A 26,636-nucleotide genomic window follows, 5' to 3' on the forward strand; every position below is an offset into this window, starting at 1 on the left:
CAATAGCGTTTAGACGATTCTATTTTCTTAGTGTTGATTGGAAAACATAGATTGTCCATCGGTGTATTTATTTTCTCAGTGTCAGTCAGACTGTGATTGCACACAATTTTAATTCTTTTGCTCTTCTCATTCTGCACAGCAAAAGAGATCTTGATAACAGCTCGATAGTCTCTGACAAGCAGCCAGGCTCTATAAAAGCATCAACCTGTCTGTGATGTGAGCAGCAGTATATTTAACTGGTGGCTCTTTGACTCCGCTTACGGTCTCCTCAGTGTTGTAAATTTTTTGGTCTAATGATTTTTGCTTAGTTATGAATCAAAATATGCTGGATTTTGACACGAGAGTGTGTGTACAGGGGTGTCATCAAATATAAGTCACGCTGTGACTGAGATGGCTTTTATACTAGGATGCCATTAGAAAATAATCGTAGTTTAGAATAATCTTATAATATATAATAATAATAATATAATAATCTTACTTTAATTTATGATAGACTTAAAAACTCTTTAGTAAAAGGAATGAACAAACAATGAGGGAACACAATTAGAAGTAATTTATAGTGTTCACATAAAGACACATGGTGAGGTAAACGATCTAAGCTGGAAGGGGAGTTGTTCCCGTGCTGTAGATTACTCTCTAGTATGAAATTTTAATACATTTATTGATATCCAGATATTCTGCTTTTATTTGACCCTGTGAGGCCTAATTCCTCATCAGTACTGAGACGTCTGATTGTAAGTTATGAAGATAAACAGCTAGTATTTTTTTTCAAACAGGATCTGATTTGTGTTCTTTGTTAAATCATTATAGCTAGTAAGAGTCTGCCAACTGTTGTTCAACTTTCCTGAACAAGCTGTGTGGGAAAAAGAAGAAGCAAGCCTCTGCAAGAACATATATGTAACCAAAAGCTCTATAAATAATCCTACATTGCAAATGTGGCTCCATGTTAAAGTTGTAGTATATACATCACTTGATGAAAGCCAAAAGTCAAAATGTGTTGGTCATTGAAGTTCTACGGGTGTCCTACCGTCCTCCTCAGTGGTCCAGCAATACATCTTTTCTGTTTAGCTGGTGGAGTGATGCTGAGGTAGGTGAAATACAGTATGTTTCTGTACATGTAAGAGTCAAGAGTCTATTGGCAGTATTTTCAGCCATCTGCTGTAATCCAGTCTGGATGCAAGAAAAGCATGGACAACCTCTCAAATTCGTTAAAACAAAGCGGTTTACCCTTTTCCAAAAGTCTTTATTGAAAAAAAAGAAGACTTTGAACACAGATCTTTCAAAACAAAATAAAAACAAGGTTCCTACATGAGATTTACAGTATTATGCACAGATCTGAGGTATGAAGTAATGCTCAGGAATGAAACCAGCTGGTTGGCAGCAAGTGGGAATAACAACCAAGTTATCTGTTTGATCTGAGTGAGGACATTTTTGCACATTTACTCACTTACAACACATCACGGCCAGTGAGCAGCACTGCAATCATGGATGTGTTTAAATATTTTAAGATGAGATATTTCTACTTCAACTGGCTTAAGAAACTTTGTTTGTTTTCAATGATTTGAAAGGTTACACTGGCTGGTGTAACATGAAAACATATGTTGCACATACAGAAACTTATGCTCCTATCCAGACAACATCTTTTTAAGGCAAGGCCCTGTATATTTCAGCAAGGTAATGTTAAACCACACTCTTCAGCTCTTACAACAGCACAAATTCATAGTAGAGGAGTCCTTGTCCTGAACTGACGGCCAGCTGTCAAGACTTTTCACCACCTAAAACATTTAACACAAAAAAATATGACAATGAGGACTCCCAGAGATCCCCCTATTTTTTTTTCTTAAAGTGTTACAAACATTTTGATTTTTTCTGTCGATCTACAGATAGATAACAGAAAAACAGGGAAAATACCCTGCGGTTCTTGCTTTTTAAAAAAAAATTCAGACCTAACATATGTCAAGTCATATGTCATTAAAAAAAAGGTATGATCCACATCTAGCTCAGATGCACCCCGGGGGTGGACTTTGTGATAGTAATTGGACAGGCTGATTAAAACATATGGAGGCATGATGGCTTTAATGAGCCCTTGATGATAATGCTACAGTTTCGGTAAAAGTAATGATACTGGCATTACAACTGGCTCACCCGTTGGCTGGAGCTCAATCACATGGTACGATATGATGTGTTGACTGCCTTCCAGGTTCCATTATATGGTGATAGAGAGCAGATGAACCAACCAGGAACATCTGCCAGGGTTCATTCCGCCTGTAACAGTTTGTATTTGTGCTGAAAACACTTTTTTGCCAACCACACATCATCCTCATTTGAAGGAAAAAAAGAACTAATACAAATTTAACATGAAGGGATCACTGATAAACTGTAAGTATGTTTGTGGCTGATGTAGATAATGTTTTTATCTAGATTGTATATTATTTAATATGCTCAGAAGTAGAGTCCGTTGTGCTTTCGTGGTGAAAACTGTAAAATCGGCACAGCACCTTTCAAAGAATGACACATTGCATTTCTCCCTCCCAGCTCACTGTGTAATTGTCAAAGACATAATAATGACTGACTGGGATGGAATTTAATTTCCTGATTATTTTGTTATTATTATAATTACAGTATGTCCGCACAGTAAATGGATTACATTTAACATAGTGCAGCTAAGAAGCGTTACATGAGAGGCAAAAGAAGTGACCTGACATTTCTATAATGGCTTACTGTTACTGTGTGAGTCTTTTTTTCTTTTCTTTTTTTCATTTATAGCGGCTGTCATTCCAGTGGCTCCTTCAGCATACAAATCCCCTTTTTTCCCCTGGAAAACTCATAATTCCTAAGCTCACTACAAAGGGTGTGAATTGAAGAAGCTGCTGTGCGTCCTTTGTGAAATTTCCCCAATCAGGAGTGGCCTAGTTTTGAAAGTCAGGAACAGTTTCTAAAACCATTCAGTCTCCTAACTTCTAGAGATTCTTTAGGTGACTTTGAAAGAAGTCTTCCGAACACAGTTTGTACTCATGTGTTCGGAAGTCTAGTTCACTCAACGTGCTTGTTCACAGGACTTTCAGCATTTGTCATGTGTTGTGCTGTGAGCCAAGCCTCTGCAACTTTCCACCTTTTCCAGAGTCCTGTCTTTTAAGCCATCAGTGCAACATTTGATCATCACCTTGTGCTGCTGCTGTTGGTCTCTGGTATACCGGTTTCTTACCAGTAGGGGGCAGGAGTGATCCAGATTTGATGCTATGTGCTATCTAGTGGCTTCTATCTAATTTGGGGCAGGAGGTGTAGCAGGGAGGATGCTTTTAAGCTCCACTTCCTCTATAGACCCAGATGCATGCAGGGAAAGTCTGCTGCTCCCAAGGTCAGCCATCTGAGGACCGGCAGTGACCGCAGCTCCATCTCCTCTTCCACTGATGACCGCTGGACTAATTGGCTATAGGTTGCCTCTGCGACACTGAAAATGAAACTGAAGCGAAATGACAGCCCCTCTGGATTATCTGAGATGCAGCTTTTTAAAGGTCCCATATGGCAATTGTCACAGGCAAGGCTGTTTGAGGGGAACTCTCCATATCCTATTTCATTAGCCTTGTCTGCTGTTGTGGATGAGATGTAATGTGGTGGAAAAGTGCATCTCAACATCCCTTTCTCCGATGGTTGCTGTCATATCACCACCAGGGCAAATAAGCTTAGTCATGGGTATTGAGCTTACTCCCTCACTTGCTTTTGTGTGTGCTGATTGATGGTGCGTAATCTATTAAGAGGATTTGGTGCTAGTTTGAAATTGAGGGCACAAGTGTCTGGGAATTAGCTTTCTTAATGTCAGGAAGTTCTACAGGAACAAGAGGTGAGGGCGACTTCAGTGGTGATCTGGGAGAAACTCATTAGCTGGGAAAGCTGTTTAGTACCAACAAACAGTCTATGTGTCCTCAGATAAGGAAAGCATAGAGGGTACTTTTTGATTCATTACCAAACTATAGAAGAAGTCGATATTTTATCACTCCCCAACTTCAGCATTTAGTTATGTAAGAGTGTAAGAGCCATAGAAAACAGGAACTTCTTTTATCAAATCCACCACCCCCAAAGGTCAGAACACTTACAAATTACTACAAATGTTTCATACAATTCATAGCATATTATGCAATGTATGGCTTTATGTCCACATACAGCTTATGTAAGTGGTTAGAGTTAGTCTAAATGATCTCAAATCATTTAGACTGCTAATAGGTAATGAGGAAAACGGTAGTAGGGTGGCACAGCGGTTAATACTGTTGCCACACAGCAAGAATGTCCTGAATTCAAGTCTACCATCAGGCCAGTGTGTTTCCGTGTTTTTGCGTTCTTCCTGGGTACTCTGGCTTCCTCCCGCAGTCTAAGACATGCACTTAGTGGGGATAGGTTAATTGATCAGTCTAAATGGTGTAACCTGCCTCTTGCCCTATGACCACTGGGATAGGGCCCCCTGCAACCCTAAAAAGGATAAGCAAATGGATGGAGCATGTACTGGTGGCATGCAGTAAGTTTTACAGAAAGGCAAGCAGATGATGTGATGCTCTGCTCTGAATCTGAAAGTGCCACCATCTGAGCCTTCACATCCATTTGTTGTTGCTAGGTGTTTCCATACATGTCACCACAAGAAGGTTTATTTTGTCTCCCAGCGCAGTCTCAAGAGTGTGAAAAAGCTACCAGGAGACAAGCCATTACATGAGAAGACCTGGCCAGGGCTGTAGAAGGGTGTAGTAATAATTAAATAATGGAATGCGGAAGAACAGAAGGAGCACTGCCAAAAACTTCCAAGGTGGCCTTCACCTGCCTGTTCTTGTGCATTCTTCTAACCGAACTGTTGGAAACAGACTCCATAAGCATGGTACAAGATCCCAAAATCCTTTAGTTGGATCACTAGTCATAGCCCAAGACCATAGAGCTCCACTCGCATTCGTAAAAGAGAACACCAGAACTGGGAGATCCTCTTCTCTTCACAGCGGAGCCCCCAGGGCACATTCTCCTAAGGAGTATGCCCAAATTTCTTTGGGTATGCAAACAGGTACATGAGGCCCACACACACCACTGAGCCACATTATGATCAGCCTATGATTTATATTTGAAGTTGACTGTCATTTTATACTCAGGAGATTCATAAAAGATTTATAAGAGCAGAGATTTTCAAACTGAATATTTTGTTAATCAAGATCCAATGTTTGATTTAAGCGTGCTGTTAATTTTTGGAGCAGTGCATTTACATACATGTGAACAAACAAATGTGTATTTTTACTTTTTTTTTCTTCATTTAATACATTCCCCAACTGCTTCTCCTGAGATCTCCTTTTTTCAGTTAACATTGTTTGGGTGTTTTTCTGTATCCAAAGGGGTGATTTGAGAAGAAAGGCTGTTATATGCTTGGCAAATTGTAAAGCCCCTTAAGGCAAATAACAAAGACTCAGTCGTTCCAAATAAAGCTGTCAGTGCCACCATTGTTTTACTTTCTATGAAGTCACTTGGCTGAAATGGTTTCTATGCAGGTAGTCGGCACCATTCAGAAAGCAGGATCAAAGTAACTAAGATTTTACTGTTGAGTCCCCTCACCTTTGGAGCTTGTCATGCCTTATGATTGAGAGAATGCTAGTTATCAGGAAATTCTGAGGAAGAAACATAAAGATAAGAAACAGAGCTAAGTAAGGGGTATACAGTATCTACATAGAAAGGTGATATGCTTGAAGGGAAATTTGCTTTTCAATGATTTGTTCAACAGAAGTGTAAATAACGCCAGTTACAACTACAGCAGACTACAACATTTCACAGGTAGTACAGGAAGCTTCACTAAAAAACCACTAAAAAATCTGGTTGTTTTTCTGTGCCACGAGCTGTTGTAAGGCAGGACGATACAATATGAACAATAATTAGGAAAAAATGATTTCCTTGATAAAAAAAAAAGAGTCACGGTTAACATAAAGTTGATAGAACTCAGTCCATCCATGTTTTTACAGACACCATGAAAGGCCAGTGATAATAAAAAATAGCACCAAGGCAAACTAGTCATGGAGCTAGTATAGAGTTAGATGCTTGTCCAGTTAGGCTGACACACATACAGCATAGAGAAAAAGCAGAGCAGTTAGCAGCAGCACATGTGGTAATGTGTTAAAAAAAAGAGAAAAGTACCACCAAAAATGTTAGCAAAAACTCAAGCAATCAGTGTTACACAACAAGACAGGCCAACGAATGCAGCCCAAGGCTCAAAAGACAAGGATGTCACTGAAATAAATGGTCAGAGGATTCAGTAATGTCAAGATAATTTCCCTATTTACAGTCCAACAAAGAAACAGAGTAGCATGCATTTCAAATTGTGCCAAAAGCACGTTTCCACAGAGGCAGGTGACACCACAAACCATAATGGAAGACCACAGTGGTTTCTCCAGTGTAGTGACTTATCACAACAAATGAAGAAACACACTGATATCATGAATGCAATGGCCTACTTTAGTGTAAAAGATATGATCCCAGCAAGAGCAATCAAAATGTTTCATTTAACAAGCAGATTAAATAGAGTGACCCTTGTTACCAACTCCCAGGCCATAAATATTTCTCTCAGATGGCACCAGCTGTATACATAGTGTAGAGAAACAGTTGAATACCTATTTCATACTTTGTACTACATTGGATTTGTGTTCAAGTCACAAATCTCATATGAACATTTCTTTGAGACAGTGCTGTATTTCTTGTGAGGTTCTTACCTCTTTCCAGTGAATGTGTGTGAATCTATAAAAAATAAATAATAGAGTATAAAAGATTTTTTTATTTTTTTTTTTATTTATATAGCCCCATTTCACAACAATGAGCTCTTATATTATAAGGTAAAGACCATTCAATATTAGAGAAAGAAATCCAACAATCACACAACTCTGTATAAGCAAGGACTTGGGAACAATGGAAAGCAAAAACTCAATTTTAACAGTTAGAAAAACCTCCAGGAGAACCACGCACAAGGAAGCGGCAGACATGGGGGCGAAGGGAAAGAGAAGAGCGCACAGAGAGACAGGACAAAAAGACACACGATGGGAGAAAAAGCCAGAGTTAAATAATTACTCATAATTAAATATAGTAGTGGTTGATAAAGGTGAAAAAGAGATGAATAAAGAAAGTACAACAGGAGGCTTTATTATTAATTATATGTAATTTATCTAAAATAAATTTTAAAAGTTTCCTAATGTCCTACAGTGATAGAAAATAAATAATATTTAAAGCAAAATTAACCTTGTGATGTCTTCATTGTGAGTTCAATTCCACCTTTCTGTCTGGAGTTTGCATGTTCTCTAAGTGTCTGTCTGGGTACTTCAGCTTCTTTCCATAGACATGCAGATTGTTGAGTTAGGTTACTTACCGATTCTAAATTGGCCCTATGTGGGAATGTTATCTGTTTCTGTGTTTTAGCCCTACGACTGCTGCTGGGATAGGCTCCAGCCACACCCACAATCCTGAAAAGAATGCAATAAGAAGGCCTGGCTTGCAGTTTCCATTCTAATTCATGTGTTCTATATGGTTGAGGTCAGGACTCTGTGCCGGCCAAGTCAAGTTCTTCCACACCAAACCTGTTCGTCCATGTCTTAATGGATCTTGCTTTGTGCACTGGTACATAGTCATATTGCACCAGGAATGAGGCCATCTCCAAACTTTTCCCATAATGTTGGGAGCATGAAATTGTCAAAAATATCTTGGTATGCTAAAGCACTAAGAGTTCCTTTCACTGAAACTAAGTGGCTGAGCCCAACTCCTGAAAAACAAATCACCATAATCCCACCCCTACACCAAACCCTTGTCACAAAGCAGTCAGACTACTCACCAAACCCAGACTCATTCACCGAATTGCCAGACAGAAAAGCCCGATTCCTCATTCCTTCACATTGGAAATCGAAACTAAAGGGTCTAGGTAATAACGCTTAAGGGCACGTCTTCAGTTAAAATATGATGAGAAGGGGTGACAAACTGAGAGTGAGAAATGTTCTAAAAAAATGAGTGAGTTGTCGCTCTGCAACTCTATTTGTGAAGAAAAAAACTATGTGAAAATGTGCACACCTTATGCATCTATCCGACCATGTGCACACTAGAGATGGACCGATCCGATATTACGTATCGGTATCTGTCCGATACTGACGTAAATTACTGGATCGGATATCGGAGAGAAATAAAAAATGTAATCTGATCCATTAAATATCAAAAAAGCACCTCACAAAACTTGCGACACGCGTAACTCTCCTCATAAACCATAGCACGTCGGAGCAGTGCGCTCACGTGATAGAGCGGCTGTGTGTATTTGTAGCTTCGCTACCAAACCAGCATTTCATCTCTGAGGAAGTGATCCCAGAGAGAAGTAAAGCAAATGTGTAAGTTCATCTCTGAATGTTTGTAAAGCATTCCCACGTTAAGCTTAACAACCGATATATGGAGCGACTGCCTCTTCTCTCCCCCTCCCTCTCCTGCTGCTACGTCAATCATGAAACTGATCAGTGATCAGCTGATCAGCTTTTCTGTCACGAGTCCGTCTCCCTTGTTTGTTTATCTCCCACTTTGCACCAGAAAGAGGAAACCAGCGGCTGAATAACAGCAGCACGTTTAAGCTTGACAATCTGTTGTTAGAATTTATTTAATATTACTTTCTAGACCAGGATCCTTTTCTACGTAGCTGACGGCTGGTAACTGTGCAGGGGCGGATCTAGCAAAGTTTAGTCAGGGGGGCCGATAGGGCATGAACAGGAAGAAGGGGGCACAAAGATATACTTTTCTTTCTTATTCTCATTTAAAATGTCTGGCTTTTATTAAATAATTATCTGAATCTTACACCCAAAGTTTTAATCTGATGTAAAATGAATAGAAGTCCATTACTGTATATAGTAACTATTAAGTCTAATATACCCTAGTAAGCTATAGTACTTTTTCCTTTGGGAAGGTACCATCTGTGCAGTCTGCAGTTCTGTTGAAGAAAGATGTTGAATCTATTTAATTATTCTTGAAAAATAATTTATTTCTGGGCATTTTTTTTTCACACTGCATCAAATTAAAGTTGATTACGTCGATGAAGCATCATGAGGTGGGGGGTGGTTCCCTATTTTTTATTTATTTTTTATTTTTTATTTTGCTGGGAGTTTTAGAGCCCTATTAGTTAGGTTGCTTACTCTTTAAAATACCAGAATAGGGAGGATGGAGTAGGTTTAAGGTTATTAGATTGATCAGTATTGCTGAACTATGAAATATTTTGGGTGCAGTGCATTTTTTGCATACAGGTATAACAGAATAGCTTTAGTGTTTTTTTGTTTTTGTTTTTTTAACTTGAGTATGAACTTATACAAAAAGCAGCAAGATATTTAAAAAACAGTTTTATTGATTAAAAAACACACTATATCGGATTCATATCGGTATCGGACGATATCCAAATTTATGATACTGGTATCGGACATAAAAAAGTGGTATTGTGCAATCTCTCGTGCACACACATATTTATATAACAGCCTGATACGTGAGTACAGCTACAGTACATCCATTTGAAAGGCAAGGATTGAGTGGCTCAGTCTCATGCATGTACACCAAATTCTGATTGACATTCATTAGAAAGGATGGGTTTATAATTTTACCACAACCAATGCATATATACTCTGCTGCTTTTGCGCTTACACACATGTTTATGCCATCTGTTTATTGGCTGTAATATTTTTCCTGGCACACCTCCCATGAAGTTAAATCCTTTTCCAGACTCACTGACATTCGCAACCTTTTTCTAAAGACCTTAGAGAGCTCTTTAGATCTTGGCAGGATGACACTACAGACTGGAATATCAAAGAAAAAACAAACTCTAGATTTCAGAAGTATGTTGTCAAAGTAAATGTCACCAAAGACTATTGTCGATGTTGCAGTGCTTTGTTTAATCATTTCTGTCAAATATCTGTGTAATTTTGACTGCTACTGAATGTGGAAGTTTCATTTAATCTTTGCTATATTTTTAGTAGAACCCAAGGTGGACTGTACATGAAATATTATTTCTACCACAGGCAGCAGAGTTCTGAATGAGTTCTTGTATTATTGCCCGCTTCACCAAGGCCAAGTAAGAAATGCTGGGCTTATGACTTACAGCTTGCCTTCAGAAATTTGAAGAGAATTAATATTCAAAATCATCTTGATCAGACAAGTCTGAGAGAAGATTCGTCATTTTTGTCCTTCTTTGTATTAGATTTCACTTTGTTTTATGTGAAAGAGTTCTGAACTGTTGGCTTTAAAGAGTTTGGTGACCATTTGATAAGAGAGCAATGATATGATTTGGCGGTGGATTTGCCCCTTGGGAGCAGAGGCAGCAGTGACAGCTTGGAAAGGACGAGACTGTGCGCCTCAGTACGGACATGGTGAATGTCAGGCAGATGTAGAGGGAGACCCATCAAAGTGGAGCTGAATTAGTTGTTATTTATGCCCTCACACTAACTTTCCCCAAAACTTTTTTGAGTGTGGCTCCTTTATGGCATATCTTATCTATGGCAACAAGATAAATCAATACTTTGAATACTTTTTTTGTTATTAATCTTTGCAGCTTGGAATAGTGAGGCATAACATTGCCCAACATTAATTAATGTTAGTATTATTGATCTATATTAACTTCATTTATATAGGGCTGTGATGCTAATTGCGAGGCAAAGGCAGAACAGCCTATGTGTATTACTGAAGTCACAGTAGGTCGGTTTATACATGGTAAGAGTCATTTCAGTCTATAGTCTGTAAAGAACGTAAACAGGCAGATATTGGCTAAATAGGTTATATAATGTCAAGTTTCATGGTTGCTTATTTTGTTTTTGTAAATTTACTGGCTATTATATACAAGTTTTCTACTCTGCTTAAGGAATCAAGGCTTATTCACCTGGAAGCAGGAAACAGTTGATCACACAATTACACACAGGTGAGAGTTAATCATCCCGGGAGGCCTGACATGTCCGGTTTCCCTTAGTTGTCCACCTTAAATTCAAAGTCAGTATTTGCAGTGGTTATTATCAGTATTATAGTCATAATACTGACTATATAGTCATGACCTTGATATCTTTCATGTGTATATGATATAAAATAATACAAACAGCATTTAGAATATTTCATTCAATTCAGTTTAGTTCAGTTTTATTTATATAGCGATTAGGTGACCCTGAACCCCACTGCAGAAAGCGTTTCTTCTTCACTCACCCTTTTTTCAATCTCTGTGTTTCTGTACACCACTTTGCATTTAATCATTAGTTATTATTCATCTCTGGCTCTCCTCCATGTTGTTTCTTCTTTCCAGTCTCCCTCTCCTCACAGATGGCTGCTCCTCCTTTAACCTGGCTCCACTGGAGGTTTTTTCCTGTTTAAAAGGGAGTTTTTCCTTCCCACTGTTGCCAAGTGCTTGCTCATAGGGAGTCATCTGATTGTTGGGATTTTCTCTCTATTGTTGTAAAGGTTTATCTTACACTATAAAGCATCTTGAGGCAACTGTTGTTGTGATTTAGTGATATATAAATAAAAAAAGTGAATTGAATTGAAGAAAGATAGTATATTACATGTGGACATGTTTAGGGAATCTTAATGTGTTAATAGGCAACAAAGACAGCAGACTTGCATTTGAATAATTTAGGTATAACAGTTACTTTGCCACCTAAATATACACCTACAGTGCTGGACTTTTTAAAGGTCCATTTCACCCAAATGACCAATACCCTACCCATCTCTGTTTCTGTTCATCCTACCTCTCCCTCAGTGTCACTGCAACTTCTGTTTGAAAAATGGCAGCCATGTAAGTTTGTCACCAGGAACTCTTTTCACATTACTCCTGGTTGTTTGACCTATTGTTCACAAAACTATAATAATTGGTGCAGCTTTTAGCTGACCTGAATGGCTACATCGATCGATATTATCCACGCTAGTTACCACATAAGTTTTCTTTCTTTTTTTCTTGCCCCTTTTGCTAACCTTGAATTCACTATCCTTATTCATTTTTAACAAGGGAAACAGCCATTAAAAAATATTTCAACTGCTGAAAAAAAGACGTGACAGTTCAGATATCTAAAAACGAGCTAGGCGTGGAAGGAAACTATTGTTTAAATGCATTTTAAGGGGAATTTCCTTTCATAATTAAGCTGTCAGGGTTGTTATGTTGTATCATTATGTGGTTGCTCAGAGATATACACCAATCAATAATAATCTTTTTGTAGTAAAATTAGTTACAATTACACAATAAATGTCATCTTCTAAAAAACATTACCCATTATTGGAAGTGAAATAAAAACGGTAATTATCATCCATTTCTACTAGAATTATCATATGTGAGAAAATGAGTGTTTACAGCTATTCCAAAGCAGAACAATTGCTTAATTAAAGTAGCAGGTGTTTAAACCTACCTGACTGTTTTAGAGAACCATAAGAAGAAAACAAAGAGAAGTAATTTGTTAACGTAATGTCTTACTGTCCTGATACTGGTGGAATATATTTGTCACACTGTAATTTGCTATGTAGTTTGCTCGGGATATAGAGCCATGAATATTTCATGTAATCTTTACAGGTCAGGATGCAGACATTGTAATGTACACTCTGGTTTCTGGAGTCCATGAGGCTTTTGGTCACTCTTGTTATTTATTTATTTATTTCTGAAACAGGATTTTTCGTAAAGTTCTTAAGCCTTATTAGGCTTGACATTAAGTGGTAAGCTTAAGCTAATGATCAATGGTTAAACTTCTGTATGCAGTACATTTTGTTATTCTTTTCTTGAACATGATGTTACTTCAGAGTTTGATTTTTACTTTTTAACTTGGGTTTAAGTTTTAGCCATAGACTGTTTATAAAAGATGTACATAGTCACAGAGACACAACATCATCCATTAGTTAATGATAGCCTTGAATTGAATAATTTCAGCATTGCCATCTTGGTGTTTTCATGCCTGATTTGACCTGATGTAACCAGCAAGAGGAGGATCTGTCTGAGAAGACATGTTAATTAGATAACAACTCAACATACTCTGATTTAAACTGGTTTCCTGATTCTAATAATGATTTCCGACCTTGGTCAAGAAAATCATCTATTACAAAATAAGCTTTGTGTTTTAGTCGACATCACTTAAAATGATAAAGAAAGTTTTTATGGAGGTTTCAAAGCAAAGCAATGGAGGCCTTTTTCCTATAGATGTCTATACATCTTCAAGTCTTTTTGCAACCAGAGAAGTCACTTTATCTTGGCCATAGAAAAAGATGGGTTTAAGGCATATTTGTACTAGCTTCATTTTTCAGACTCTTTCTTTCTTTCTTTCTTTCTTTCTTTGTGACTTAATTGCAATTTTAACATACCCTTCTGTACGTGACACGTTATGAAAGTAAACAGAAAATAAATACATGTAATTTATTAATGATCAAATGCTCAACTCGTTCTTACACATTTTAAACCTTCCACATAATGGAGAGGTTTAGATTTATATAATCACCCAAAAACAAAACAAAACAAAACAGAGGAACAGGGGATGTCTGTGTACACTGCTATGTGTCATGCATTTCCCATCAGAGTGTAACAGACTGTGAGGGGCTCTGCTTAAGGCTTTGCTCTGGATATGAAGTCATGAATATTTCATGGTTCATACCTTTACTTTTTACCGATCTCTGCTGGCAGAGCCCATTGGTTACCTTGCCACATGCAAAGTGCAGATAGACAAGAGGGAGGTTTTTGTTTTTTTTGACAGTTTGTTTGTATAGGGACATCGTAACGACAATCCAGTCTGCCTCAGCATGACGTTAATACATGAAAAGGCATGGTGACGGTGCAGTGCAGAGAAGCCAATTCACGCAGGTTGACATGCTGTTTACCGGCAAATATAAGGGTGTTGGCCAGATAGTCACAGAACAGAGAAACAGATGCTGTGCAGACAAAGGATTCGTGTATGTCTGAGTGTCTGCCTCCAGCTTTCTCTACATGTGTTTGGAAAGGTGAAGGCAAAGAAACACTACATGCTGTGCTCAGCAGGGTGCAAACTGAGCTTCCAATACAATTCTTAGCTGTTTGCACACTTTGCAGCCTTCAACTTATTTATGAAAAACTGCACAGATCTTGTAAGGTTCAGATGACAACCGTAGTTACAGTTATGTTACTAAGTCTTTGATGTACAGAGGCTTTGCATACGTGCAATAGCTTGCAATCTAATTAGTGAACACTGGCTGCTTACGGCACCTTAAACATATCCATCTGTGCAGAGGGAACTAGTCAAATGCCTAATGTGCAGGGAACATATGTTGAAATCATATCACATGGTAGTAATGTTCTTGGCTTCAAATAGGTTGGAACATTACTACCATATCTACCTTTTCATAGATATTAATATCCTTTGTTCTGATTTCTTATTTCTAGTTTAGATTTTCCTCCATAGGTTGGGTAAACACAGCCTTAGAGCTTTAGAAATAGGGTGAGGGACTCCATAAGGGGCATGGATAGAGCCGTTTAGCATTCCCAGTCAACGGAGATATCTAGGCTTGTTAGGGCAATCTGATCAGGATCTGTCCAGAACAACTATGAAGGGACACTGTGGTGGACCTAGAACTTGCTAGGGAGATCAAATATCTCATCTTTTCTTGTCTCCCAGGAAGAACTGGGAAATGTTGCTGGGGGTAGAGGACATCTGAAATAGCCTGTTGCTGCCAACGCAACCTGACTTTAAAAAAAAAAAAAAAGATAGCTTAAGGTCGGCATAGTCTGAATTGGAACCTAACCAAATAGTACATATCAGCATTTTGTCATTGCTTGGTCTTTGTGTCAAACTAAAACCGATTAACTTCAGAAATAAAAATACCCAGAGCACTGCATTATAAGAATTATGTAATTCAGTCAGACTGGTGTAATGTTGTGGCCATGAATCCATACAATTAACATACAAGATATTTAGATTAAATTTCAGTCTTTTCAAAAACATTTTTAGTATATGCAGTCTTATGCATATACTAAAAATTATGTTTTTGTATAGTATGTCTTAGAACCTTCTTAGTTAAGAATGTCCTAGTCTAGTTCTCTGCCCTTGAAGTTGAACACAGAGAGCTCTGTGCATTCAAGTTAGTTTAAAGAAAGAAAGAAAAAAAGAAAACACAACATAATCACACACTCAGGTGGATTTTTTCATAAAAAAGCAGTGAGCCAGGAATTACATTTGGATTCTAAATGTCCTTATCTTCCTGTTCCTTGTATACCAGGCAGGACATTTTTTCAAATATATCCAAAGGATACTTGATGAGTATAATTTGTTTCTTATTATTGGGCAGAAGACTCATACTTCCAATCCTTCTCCTGCAGCACTTAATATGAGGAGGCAGCAGATTAGCAGAGGTCATCTTTCTGTCCAGCCATATATCTCTTTGCATGTCTGCCTTGTTAAGCCTTGTTAATAATTAGCCCATGATGGTGCAGAAGGCCTAAATCATCAGAGAGCGAGTGAGAGCAACAGATTGTGATTGATGGGTGGCGTGCCTGCTGAGACGTGGGTGGAGGAGCCAGTAATGGCACAGACAGCACGTCAGCAGATGGCTGCTGATATAGAGCTGTAGCCTTGCTGCAGATAGGTTAATTAGCCTGATGAGTAAAAAATGTGTTGGATTTGGAACCTTGCGTGCACCTGGTTGATGCGTCTTTCATATGGTCACTACTTATATCAACATGCAGAACGCTGCATACGAGGACTCCTTTTTACTCCACCAAGAGCCAAACTGTCAGTGCCTGCATGAGTAGGTGAGGTCAGCGCCTCTGGTCTGTTCACTGGTGACCAGTATTGGGGAGTAACGGAATACATGTACCGCCGTTACGTATTTAAAATACAAATTGTGGGTAATTGTATTCTGTTAGAGTTACCGTTTAAAAAGGTGGTATTCAGAATACAGTTACTTTGTTGAAATGAATGGATTACATGGGGGTATTTTCCTGTTTCATATGTTAGGCTATGCCCTCTCTATTTTTAGTTTCCTTGCCAGTGGAAACCCAAACAAAACACGCATTAAGAGGCTCTGATGTCTGTGTCTCAATCTCGCGGCCCATGTCACCTCTACTTGCAGCCCGCATAATGACGTGAAGAAATATTTTAAAAAGATTATTCACAAAAATGATTTAATATGAAGGCAATAGGCAGAGTGTTACAGGTATAACCCTAAAGAATGTAGCTTTAGGGTAGTCCATGCTGCAGGGATTTCTGTTTAACCCACCCGATGGATTAATAGTTTTATTTAATCTAATAATCTAATAACTTTGATCTCAGCAAAACCGATTTACTCCGGAACAAATAACACACCGAAAAAAGCCAAACAATTACATTATTAAGTTATCCGAGTGACTTATATATCATGTTTTACCTGAGTAGTGAAAGACAGGGTCTGAAAACGATGAAGCCGGGAGTCTACTGCTCTCGCCGGCTTGAGTGACCATTGAACCCCCCGGCTAGCTATCGTGCGGGTGGGTAACAGACGTCTCCGAAAACGTCGGCACATTTTTGCAAATATGCGATGTCTTGATAAACCAAGCAGATATTTGAAGTTTACACAGCTACTTTCTCGCCTGAAAATATGTTAAAAGTTTATTTTGTGACCCAGAAAGAGTAATAAGACTAATTTTAAAACTTAGTAGCGGCCGCCATTGTTGAAAACTGAAATTGGCTGAGCCGCGCTATGAATTCTGGGATATGGTGGGCCACAAAGGACACGCCCGACCCATCCTTCAAATTCGGGGAAATGAAGGACGCATTTGTCGGCTGCAGAGGCTTCGTCTTTCACCCCCAGAGTCAGAATTAAAGGGTCAAATTGGAGTTGTGCACTTTATCTTGAGATTCTCGTATCATTTGCGATTAGTGACAGCTTCATCTGCTGAGGCAGAGCTCAGCACATCATGTTTGAGACTACAATGTTTTATTACAGCCTCAAGGTACATTTTACAGTTATGTAACTGCTAGTGGTTGCGTATGTCAGTGCATGTAAAATGTGGTGAAACTCAGTTTTCACTACATCTAGAAAGTTTAGCTTGTTGTACAAGGGTGTGTGTTTTTTTAACCCAAACTATAATCATGTTAGCCCTGCAGCTCTGAGCGGCATGGTGACTGAGAATTTAATTTTGTGCTCAATTAATTTAGTACCAGAGCCAATCACACGGAAGTTGTGCCATTTGTCCAAATACACTACTTAAGGGTCTGAAACATGGAAACAATTAAATAAGTTGGTTACGGTATGACAGAAAAGCAAAAACAGAGTCACAATATTAATCATCTACTGGATGATAATAAGTAAGTATAAGACAAAAGGGGAGAAGCTATGGGCACTTACACAAACCTCATTTTTCAAAGACAGTAGGGCTGGAGCGTAACAGAGCAGCAGCATCTGGTGAATCTGCAGTAACAGTATCATGTTCGCAGTTGTTGTTTCTGCAGTTTAAACTTTCCTCGGCGCCCCCGCTGGCATCACATCAAATCCTGCCAGAGCCTCCGCTGCCGCCCTGTCTGCCTTCCCGCTGCTGCAGGAGAAACAGCAGACTTTCCTTGCTCCTTTAAACAAATTTGTCAAAGGTGAGCAAGCAACATAAAAAGTAGAATTGACCCTCTTTGTGCTGAATGGCGAACAAGTTTATATAATACTGTGGCCAGCAAGCAGAAGGTATTTCATTAAGACACGCTTATTCCCTAATACCTGCTGGCAACGTGGTATCACCGGCTTCTAATTTGCATATAAATGTATTCTACTTTATTGGTGTATTGTGAGGAGGATTTTTTTATGAGCTGCTCAGCATACAGACTTAAACACAGTCTGGCTCTATTATGACATTGCTCTCATCAAAGACGAGCCTCTATTATTATGACCTCAACTACCAGAGCTCAACGCACCTGAATAACAGATTAGGCAACTAGGTTTGATGGTGTATAAGGCACTTCAAACATTTACTTGGGCCTCATGTAAACAAAATGCTGCTTGTTCAAAGGATATTAGGGAAGGGGAAACCTGTTCGTGGAGCCGAATAATACGAGGTGCTGAGAATGATCACAGCCTGCACAAAAATCAAAACACATTTTGTTTCTTGCAGCATGATGTGTGCCCTCAGCTCAACATGCCCTATTTTTTGTTTTATTACTTCTTGTAAAAGAAAAACAACAAGGTGTAGTGGCTGAACTCTGTGCTGTTGAAGGCATCAAAAGGTAAGGAATAGCAGAAGTAGACAAGGTGCCCCATCTGTTGCTCTGTGCACACCATTTTTGTTCAGCTTCAGTGTTAGCAGATATGTAACTTCGGTCGCAAATGTACAGTACACACAGCCTCGGAGCTTTGTGGAGACCTTTGGTAGGTAAAACAGGTTGTAGGCAGGAAGCAGGAGATGCCATGCTGAAAGCCTAACATTCAGCCTGGTATCATGAATTGGTGTGAGTGTGTATTTTCCTGTTTCTGTTTTTGGTGTGATGTTAGCAGCCTCACAGAGGTCATAAGGTCTGCCAGGTAATCCAGAAATGAAATCTAGTGGAGAATTCTGCAACAGCAAAGATGCCTGATGTTGTCTCACACCGTAACACAAAAAACAAACAAACCACTCCCCAAACAATAAAGCTAATTGTGTGTTTTATAAAAGCCAAACTGAGGAAAATATAAGCACATTAGGTTGTTGGATTAGCTATAGCATGAATCTGACCTTCAACTGGTCGCAGCAGATGGCCGTCCCTCCCTGAGCCTGGTTCTGCCGGAGGTTTCTTCCTGTTAAAAGGGAGTTTTTCCTTCCCACTGTCGCCAAAGTGCTTGCTCAGAGGGGGTCATATGATTGTTGGGTTTTTCTCTGTATGTATTATGTAGGGTCTACCTTACAATATAAAGCGCCTTGAGGCGACTGTTGTTGGGATTTGGCGCTGTATAAATAAAATTGAATTGATCTGAAATTGACTGTGCACCATGGACCCTGGACTAAGCTATAAAAGAAGCTGTAATGCTGGTAAACTGTACGCATGTGATGTAAATTTAACCCGTGAAAAAAAAAAATGAATTCTTTAAAATCTTATTTTGAAGTAAAGTCAGTAAAAATTTTTGGTGGGTTTTTTTTTGTGTGTTTTTTTTTTCCAATCAGATTTGTCTGTTGATTCTACAAATGCAGCATTCGGGCCATTCTTTAATGTAGAGGGTTATTAACCTATTAACATGTCCAAAGACATGCACTTAGTGGGGATAGGTTAATTGGTTAATCCAAATTGCCCATAGGTGTGAATGTGCGAGTGAATGTGAGTGCGAATGGTTATCTGTCTCTGTGTGTTGGCCCTGCGACAGACTGGCGACCTGTCCAGGGTGTACCCCGCCTCTCGCCCTATGACAGCTGGGATAGGCTCCAGCACCCCCCGTGACCCTGAACAGGATAAGCGGACGCGAATGGATGGATGGATGGTTATTAACCTCAAACACTGCTTACTATGGGCTCTCAATCCTGTCTCACATTACTGTCTCTCACAGTCACTCAAAGCAAAGCAAAGAACAAAGTAAGGTTCCTGATTTTGTTTATTTTGTTGGTTAACTCGGGCGATTTCATTTGCAGTGACACATTTTCCTCTTACATGCCTTTTAAATCTACTAATTACTTAACACTTACTTAACTATTAACACAGAGCTGTTGTTGAGGAAGTATTTCAGTTCTGTGATTAGTGACTACACTACATGCATTGTCACTTGAAAAGATGTGGGCACTGCACATTTATCTGCACCTTGACATGGGGGCAGTGATCACACAATTTTAAATAAACTGGACTTTGTGGGTCAAATGTGCAGAGACAGTGTACATATCTGCCTAATGCGAGCAAATCTTAAATGCCTAAAGGCGTTACCAAGATAGCCACTGAGAGGCAAGTTTACATTTACACATGGGAACAAAAGTATATATACAGGCTCAAAAATGCAAATGTTTTAAAAAGTGGTGATTACTGGTAATAATTGGTAGTTTCAAGTTCTTGACCAATACTCAGAACAATGGGAAAGTCGAAGGAACTCAGTGAATATCTAATAAGGAGAATCATTCCACCCTGGAAAAAGAACCGTTATTCTATACCCAAAGAGAGGATTAAAATAATGTGGCACTGTTCTGCAAAAAAATCAGTCTCCTCACACCTACACAATAATTCGCCTTTATCTAAATGTTGCATATTTATGATAATTTTGACTGCACGACCTATTGTACTTTTTACTAGTTAATTTAATTTGGTTTCAAATGTTTGTTTCCAAATCAGCTTTGCTGAAGTTATTCCTCAGAGTGGGTTTGCTCATCTGTCGTGTTTAGTTTCAGTTTATTTTTTTTATATGATATTGTTCTGTCACACTGTATATTCAGAAGATCACTATATTGCAATAGAAGAATACAAACACTTGACAACCAGTCCCGAAGGCACTAAAGCCTCACCAAGAAAACTTGACCGATTTCACAAAGACATTTCCTTTTTCCTCCTTTTACTATATTTTCCTATATAGTTAGTTTAATAAGGGTTAGCTGTGGCTCAGCAGGCAGAGCGGGTGATCTACCGATCGGAAGAACAGTGGTTTGATTCCCAGCTCCTTTATTCTCCATTACGAAGATACCGAACCCCAAGTTACCTTGACACTTCTGTCTGCACTGCAAAAATGGCTAGTCTATATTTAGGAAAAAAATACTACATTTGATACAAAAAGCACTGAAAACAAGTGAAATTATCTGTCCATGCAGCAAGTTTATTTTACTTAATAAGAAATCTTGAAATAAGATTTTTTAATCCAGAAATAAAAGAACACATTTGAGAATTGAAGAGGGTTAAAATAAGCTTTAAAGAGCTCAATTTAAGATAAAATTACTTGATATCAAGTCCCAAATATTAGTTAAATATGCTAAATTACAGTCTTTTTTTATGTTTTGAATTCTTACTTGCAGCAAATGAATGCACTGCAACGAGAAAAATAGTTCTAATACTATGAAAAACTACTCAATATTAGTGAAATATGATTAATTTGTTTCTTGATTCAGGTTGGCTTATCTTAAAATAGAGCCGAATCAATATTAAATCCAGGCAAAAAAACCTTAAAACAGACCTTTTTCCTACTCCTTGCTTTCTACTGAAATCACAACCAGGACAAGAGTGATATGCCAACATTTATTTCTCTCATGAGAACAAAATCCTTTTTTTAAAACAAAATAGGGCTGCTGCACAATCCCTAAAAGTCTAAATCAACCCTTTAAAAGGCCTAAACACAGAAAAAAAATTACAGTTTTGGCCTTAAACTTTTGTGACAGTCACATAGTCTCACAATGTTATAAATAATGGCATTACTGACTTAAAACTTTACATGCCTCAGGTAAAGTGTCACTAAGAAAAAAAAACAACAACTTTCATTTGTAAAGCATCTTAAGTAAAGCCGTTTCTCAGGACATTGCTAGGCAAATTAGGAACAAAGTTGTACAAACGTACTACAAAACTAAACAAACTGCAAATGACCTGATAAAATCCTGCTTGGTATTCACCTATTTTTCAAAGAACGACTTCCACTCAGCTATTGCTTTCTTATATGCACTAGTGGCATCTTGATCATGGATGGCATCAGTGATTACCTCAGTTTGTATGACAGAGAGGACCGTTGCAACACATTTTGGGTATGTTAAGTGCAAGGTGTAGTAATATGCCATCAACACCAACATTCCTTCCCAGAAATCCTCCAAGGAGAGAGTGGTCACTGGTATGTTTCCTACAGCAACAATGCTGGTTGTTCCATCAAAAAGCAGCACTGGGGAGGAGAGAGGCCGCTTCTCCAGGTATAGCATTGCATCTTCACCTGGCTAGAAGAAGCACAAAAAAAGGACAAATTCTTCAAGATTTTAAATGAAAGGGTTGCTGTGCATCCAAACAGCTTAAGACACAAATAGCAATATCAAGAGTTTAGAATGCTCCAACTGATTTACTGTTGGAATAGAAGAAATAAATATAAAATATCTGACTTACATAAATATGAAATTTTGGAAATGTATTAATTCTGAGCATGAATTTTCTCTAATTTGCAGCATTTTTATCATGTCTATTTGTGCTTTTTTTCTCATTTGTTTTTTAAAACAATTTCTTTTAACTTTGTTACATATTCTAGTTTTTGAAGGCCTTTTTAAATATATCATTTTACTGCTTCTACTTGTATCCTAACTGCAATGTGCTTTTGCTCTGTGCTGCCTCTCTGGAGTAGGTTTTGAATAACAATTAAGAAATCCTGAATAAGGAGTAATTTAATCCCTGCTGAATTGAACTTCGACCTACTCTTATTAAGCAGGAAAAGCAAAATAATAATATTAATAATAACAATACAAGTAAATGGAGTACAAGTTACAGTGGCTGGTATTGCAGCTGTTCTCACCTTGAGGATATGAAGGAGAGCCTCACTGGCACTTCCCAGCCGCTTTGGTGGTGTAGTTTTTGAAGGAAAAAGAGATGGAAGTGCATTGAAGAGAGTGACAGTAAAATCCACTGTGAACAGAGAAAAGTATCTCAACAAAGCAATCCGAACATATCTGATGTGTGGATTTAATGTATGAAAAGGCCACTTACCTCCACGTACATCCAAGGGGAGAGGAGGTTTCAGGACCTTCTTCCAAATGCCATAGAACTGCACTTTCGAACAAAACTCTGCCCATCGACCCTTCATTTGATCTATGTATTTGCAGTTGGAGCCACCAATGATGCGACGCAGTTCATCCATCGCCTATGACAAAGTTGTGCTCAGTTAGTCAAGAACTAACTAAACCTATCCAGAGAAAGCAAGGAATTTAACTGAAGGTAGTTGAACTTACATTTTGTATGTCTTTGAAGCACGGGTATGCTTCAAATATTTTTCTGGGCCTGTCTTCTTCCCTTGTAATATCTGCGTCAATAAAAGTTCGTCTGGCCTCAAACTCCAGGTCCAAAATTTGAGCAACGTCACTTTGGTTGGGTTTTGCATTGGGTTTCCTGTACATGTTGCTCAAGGTTTTGTAATGTCTTGCCTGCATCTTCAGGCTGTCATGGTCTGCTAGGGAAAGCAAAGAGCAATTGTAAGACATGGTGTAACTAGACTTCACAAAATTCAGATTTTTCTAATCAGTCATTTCTAGTTGCATGGTTGTTTTTAAGTATAATATTTCTGAGAATTAATGTTTAGGTTAAATATGTTTGAGTAATGAACTGACCCTATATGTCCTGATCATTTCCCTTTGTGTCCTTTTCTTATAATGATCATGGATTTATGTTAATTGTTAGTTTGAACAGAATCAAATATTAAAACGACAGTTTAAGATGCCCGTGAATAAAACTGTGGTGAAAATAAGGTAAAGGTTGTTTACTGTGTATATCGTTCACATCAGTGTGAACAGTGATTATGAGCTGATGGATAAAAATATTTTAGGTAATTTGATCTATGACAGAAACACTGTGATAAGGCATGATAGATGTGACCAGCATGAGGATTTACATGTGTAAATAATCAGCACTGAGTAACACCCATTACAACACAAAGTGTTAAAATACTTACTATGGCTAACTGGCAAACTGGAATGAGGGATCTATCATATGTTGATTTTACACACCAACTCGAGTTAATGCCAAACCACTATGATTTATGGAATAAACACTTAGAACGGGGTTCATTGCTGCAACCATATTTTGGAAAGAGCTGTAAGAGGAACCACAGTCAGACAGAGGTAGATAAGGGTGATGGTGGACTTACCAACAACATCATCTGGAGGTGCAGTTGAAGGACCTATATCAGCCCTGGGTGCAGAGCATGAGGCTGACTTGGATAATAGTGGTAAAGCCAGGGTAGTATTGTTTGACGTAGTTGGTACAGTGGAGGGTAGCGGCAATTGGGATTCTTTCTCTGAGGAAAAAACAGAAGATGAACAGAATGTAATAACAGGGAATAGCTAGAAAGTTAAGGAAAATACTCAACACTGTATAAATCTTGTGATGCACTCTGAACAGAAAACTGAGGGCAGGTGGTCTCTTTGAAGTTTTAGATGTCCAAAAGTCATTAGTACAGCAGACCAAAGTACACACCTGCATTTGAGTTATCCTCACTGAGGTCATCATTGCTCTCAAGAAGTATGGTATAGTCACTTGAACCACTTGCTTCACCACTTAGGTCACCTTCAGTCCCGTTGTCTGTGTCATCTGAGCTGAAAAGAGTCTTCCTGGGCCTGCCTCGTTGTGGCATGGAGCCCTGCCTCTTCCTTGGAGACTTCATATTTTGGAGTCGTTTGTACAGTTTGGTGTAGATGGTCAGCTGTGGTAAAATAATATATATTTGTACATTCTTTTTTTTATCTCGCTCAATTTTAGATATTGTAGTGAGTAAAGAATGACTTACGTATGGCATGTGTGTGTCAGCATCACGTAACATGGGGTAATAGTCGACAATCTTCTGCGACATTGCTCTCATTTCGAGTTTGGAGGGGTATGTTACTTCTTTCCCCATGGGACTAGCACGGAGGATTGCAACCATGCTGGTGACGGTGTTCCTTACAAGTCTGCAACATAGCTCCTTCGACATCCTACAGTCCTTTTCCTTTCCACTGTGGAGCAATGCAAAGTACTGACTGCGCACCATGTCCAACTCTGAATCTGTATACACCACATACTCTGGTGGGTCTGGCATTTTCATTTTTTTGTCAGCAGTGTAGGAAATGGGAGTGGAAGTTTGAGGCTGACATTGTGACACATCAAAGCCTAAGGGGTTACTCTCGCTTCGATGGAAAGTGTTGGCATCTTGGTCAGTACTCTTAAACTATAACAGTTGTGGGATATAAACAAAAATACACAATTAGGCAAATTAATGCTAGACAATATGGACAGTAATCATCTTCTTAGTGGTATAATGTGTATTTACCTTTTGGCTGATAAAATCCCAAATCTTCTTTCTACGGAGGAAATTTTCATGGCCCGGAAAAAGATCCTTTAGGTCATCCCGGGTAAAGCTCCTCAAAGTTTCCTCATCAATATTCGCAGCTGTAAAAGAGAAAAACAACTTCAAAAGTGATATTTATTTCTCTTTTCCTGGGCGTGGCTTATTACATATTGAGGTCATTTTTTTTGTCAATAAATGTATTTTAGCAATAAGTAATATTAACAGGATAAAATGTCAAACTTAAAACAGTTTATCAAATATTTGGGAATGCAATAAAACTATTTTTGGCTGTCTTCAAGAATGATGTTCCAAGTCTATTTTGGCAAAGACAGCTCAAGGCTATAATGTGGATAAAGTTCAGAGTAGAGTGCAATCCTAGCTCCAAGTTTCAGAAATGATGCTAACAGATGCTAAGGCTGCTTAGCTAACGTACCAAAATAACTGAAAAATAAGACTTACCCTGCAACACAGACAGTATGGCATCGTCAAAGTTGTCCATGCCGTGACAGCAGTTCTCTAGTTCGGTTCCAAAGCCTCCACTCACAGTACCTGGAAATATCCTACGGCTTAAATAAGAACATTTAGCTAAAGTTAACACATTAGCTAGATTGCTAACTAGCAGCCCTCACAAAACACGACTTTATCTTAATAACACCGTTGTACCATAGTATTTTTCAAATCAACTTAATGTTACCAACCTTAAATTACTGTTCACTTTGTTTAGATAAATAATTTTGATCTTCCTAACGGTCCTGATGGTTAACAAAGCAGGGGAAAAGAGTTTGTCCCGCGTGAAAGTAACGTCATGACAGGAACTGAGAATGCGCATGCAGAAAATTATTTATATTTAATTTTTTTAAGTAAAAAAAAAGAAAAGAAAAATATAAATTCAGTCTTAAACACTTATTGCCTAAAAATAAATATAACTGATGTAATTTAAACCTGAAAAATTGGATAATTAAGGATGCATATATTTTTAAAATTGCCTACCTTTCCCATGGTCCCACACTCTCATCTGTGGCCTTCAGTGGAGAGCGGTAAAGTAAAGCTGCATTGCTACAGCGCGAAAACAGTTCACCATGGCGCTCTGGAGATGTATGATCTGTTTTATCTTTGTTTCTTTAACTCTGAAGGTGCTCCTTAGCCACATAAATGCAGCTCATGGTCGAAGGCAGGATTTTTGGGTTTACTGTGGAATAGATGGCTGTGAACAAGATTTCAGAGTTTTTAACTCATTCTTTCGCCACATTAAACGGACGCACCCTCTGTATTTGACGAATGGAAGCCCACCAAGAGGATGGAGGATCCCCCCAACATCCCACTCTTTAGGATCGGAAAATTTTGGTGTTTCAGTCTTTGCCAACTGTAGTACTGCAACAACAACCAGCACCGTGGAAATATCAACTGGTGGATCTTTGGCTGAAGTGCAGGAGCCTCAGGTTGTTGACAGCCCGATCACGGTAAGTGTTAAACTAAATAAAATGTAGTGTGGCTTCTGATGACAAATTTAGCTATGTCTAACTCCTCGTATTTGGTCCTATATTACTTTTAATCATTTTCTCCATTTTTAATCAAGAGAAATTTAACGAGATCTCGCGATATTATACCGCTAGATATTGTTCTTCAAACTGTTACAAGCGATTTCCACCATGGTTGGATTTTAAATCACAATTTCATCCTGCAGGATGAAATGAAAAACAAATAAACAGAATAGCAGTTCAGTGTAGATAGTACAGGCTATGCTGCAGCCG

General features: G+C 38.5%; 1 protein-coding gene and 1 long non-coding RNA gene across 2 annotated transcripts in view; both read right to left on the reverse strand.

Moving 5' to 3' along the window:
• Positions 1-1,620: 1,620 nt before the first annotated feature.
• The window catches only part of LOC309719107, a 32,209-nt gene continuing 7,193 nt past the window's right edge, over positions 1,621-26,636 (reverse strand). The window contains exons 2-3 of the long non-coding RNA XR_014280152.1: positions 2,146-2,265; positions 1,621-1,775 (exon numbers count right to left, since the gene is read on the reverse strand). This is a non-coding gene — a long non-coding RNA (uncharacterized lncRNA). The remainder of the gene's footprint in view (positions 1,776-2,145; positions 2,266-26,636) is intronic.
• Positions 21,108-24,898, reverse strand: LOC309719072 (uncharacterized protein). The gene is made up of 8 exons (XM_082554886.1): positions 24,868-24,898; positions 24,349-24,765; positions 24,039-24,264; positions 23,710-23,859; positions 22,799-23,016; positions 22,557-22,710; positions 22,366-22,475; positions 21,108-21,802 (listed from the first exon to the last, which is right to left on the reverse strand). Exons 2-8 carry the CDS (start codon positions 24,640-24,642, stop codon positions 21,491-21,493), a joined length of 1,464 nt encoding a protein of 487 aa, XP_082411012.1. The 5' UTR covers positions 24,643-24,765; positions 24,868-24,898; the 3' UTR covers positions 21,108-21,490.

This window comes from Aulonocara stuartgranti, assembly GCF_965226115.1.
Source record: "Aulonocara stuartgranti genome assembly, chromosome: 12".
NCBI classification, from domain to species: domain Eukaryota; kingdom Metazoa; phylum Chordata; class Actinopteri; order Cichliformes; family Cichlidae; genus Aulonocara; species Aulonocara stuartgranti.

Bases quoted from the DNA above. Each gene is read 5' to 3' on its own strand.
- LOC309719072 (XM_082554886.1), bottom strand. From the start codon at position 24,642: ATGAAAATGCCAGACCCACCAGAGTATGTGGTGTATACAGATTCAGAG. The intron at 23,860-24,038 runs GTGTGTACTTTG...TTTTTTCCTCAG, and splicing joins TGAGGATAACTCAAATGCAG to AGAAAGAATCCCAATTGCCG. The intron at 23,017-23,709 runs GTAAGTCCACCA...TGCTTTCCCTAG, and splicing joins ACCTCCAGATGATGTTGTTG to CAGACCATGACAGCCTGAAG.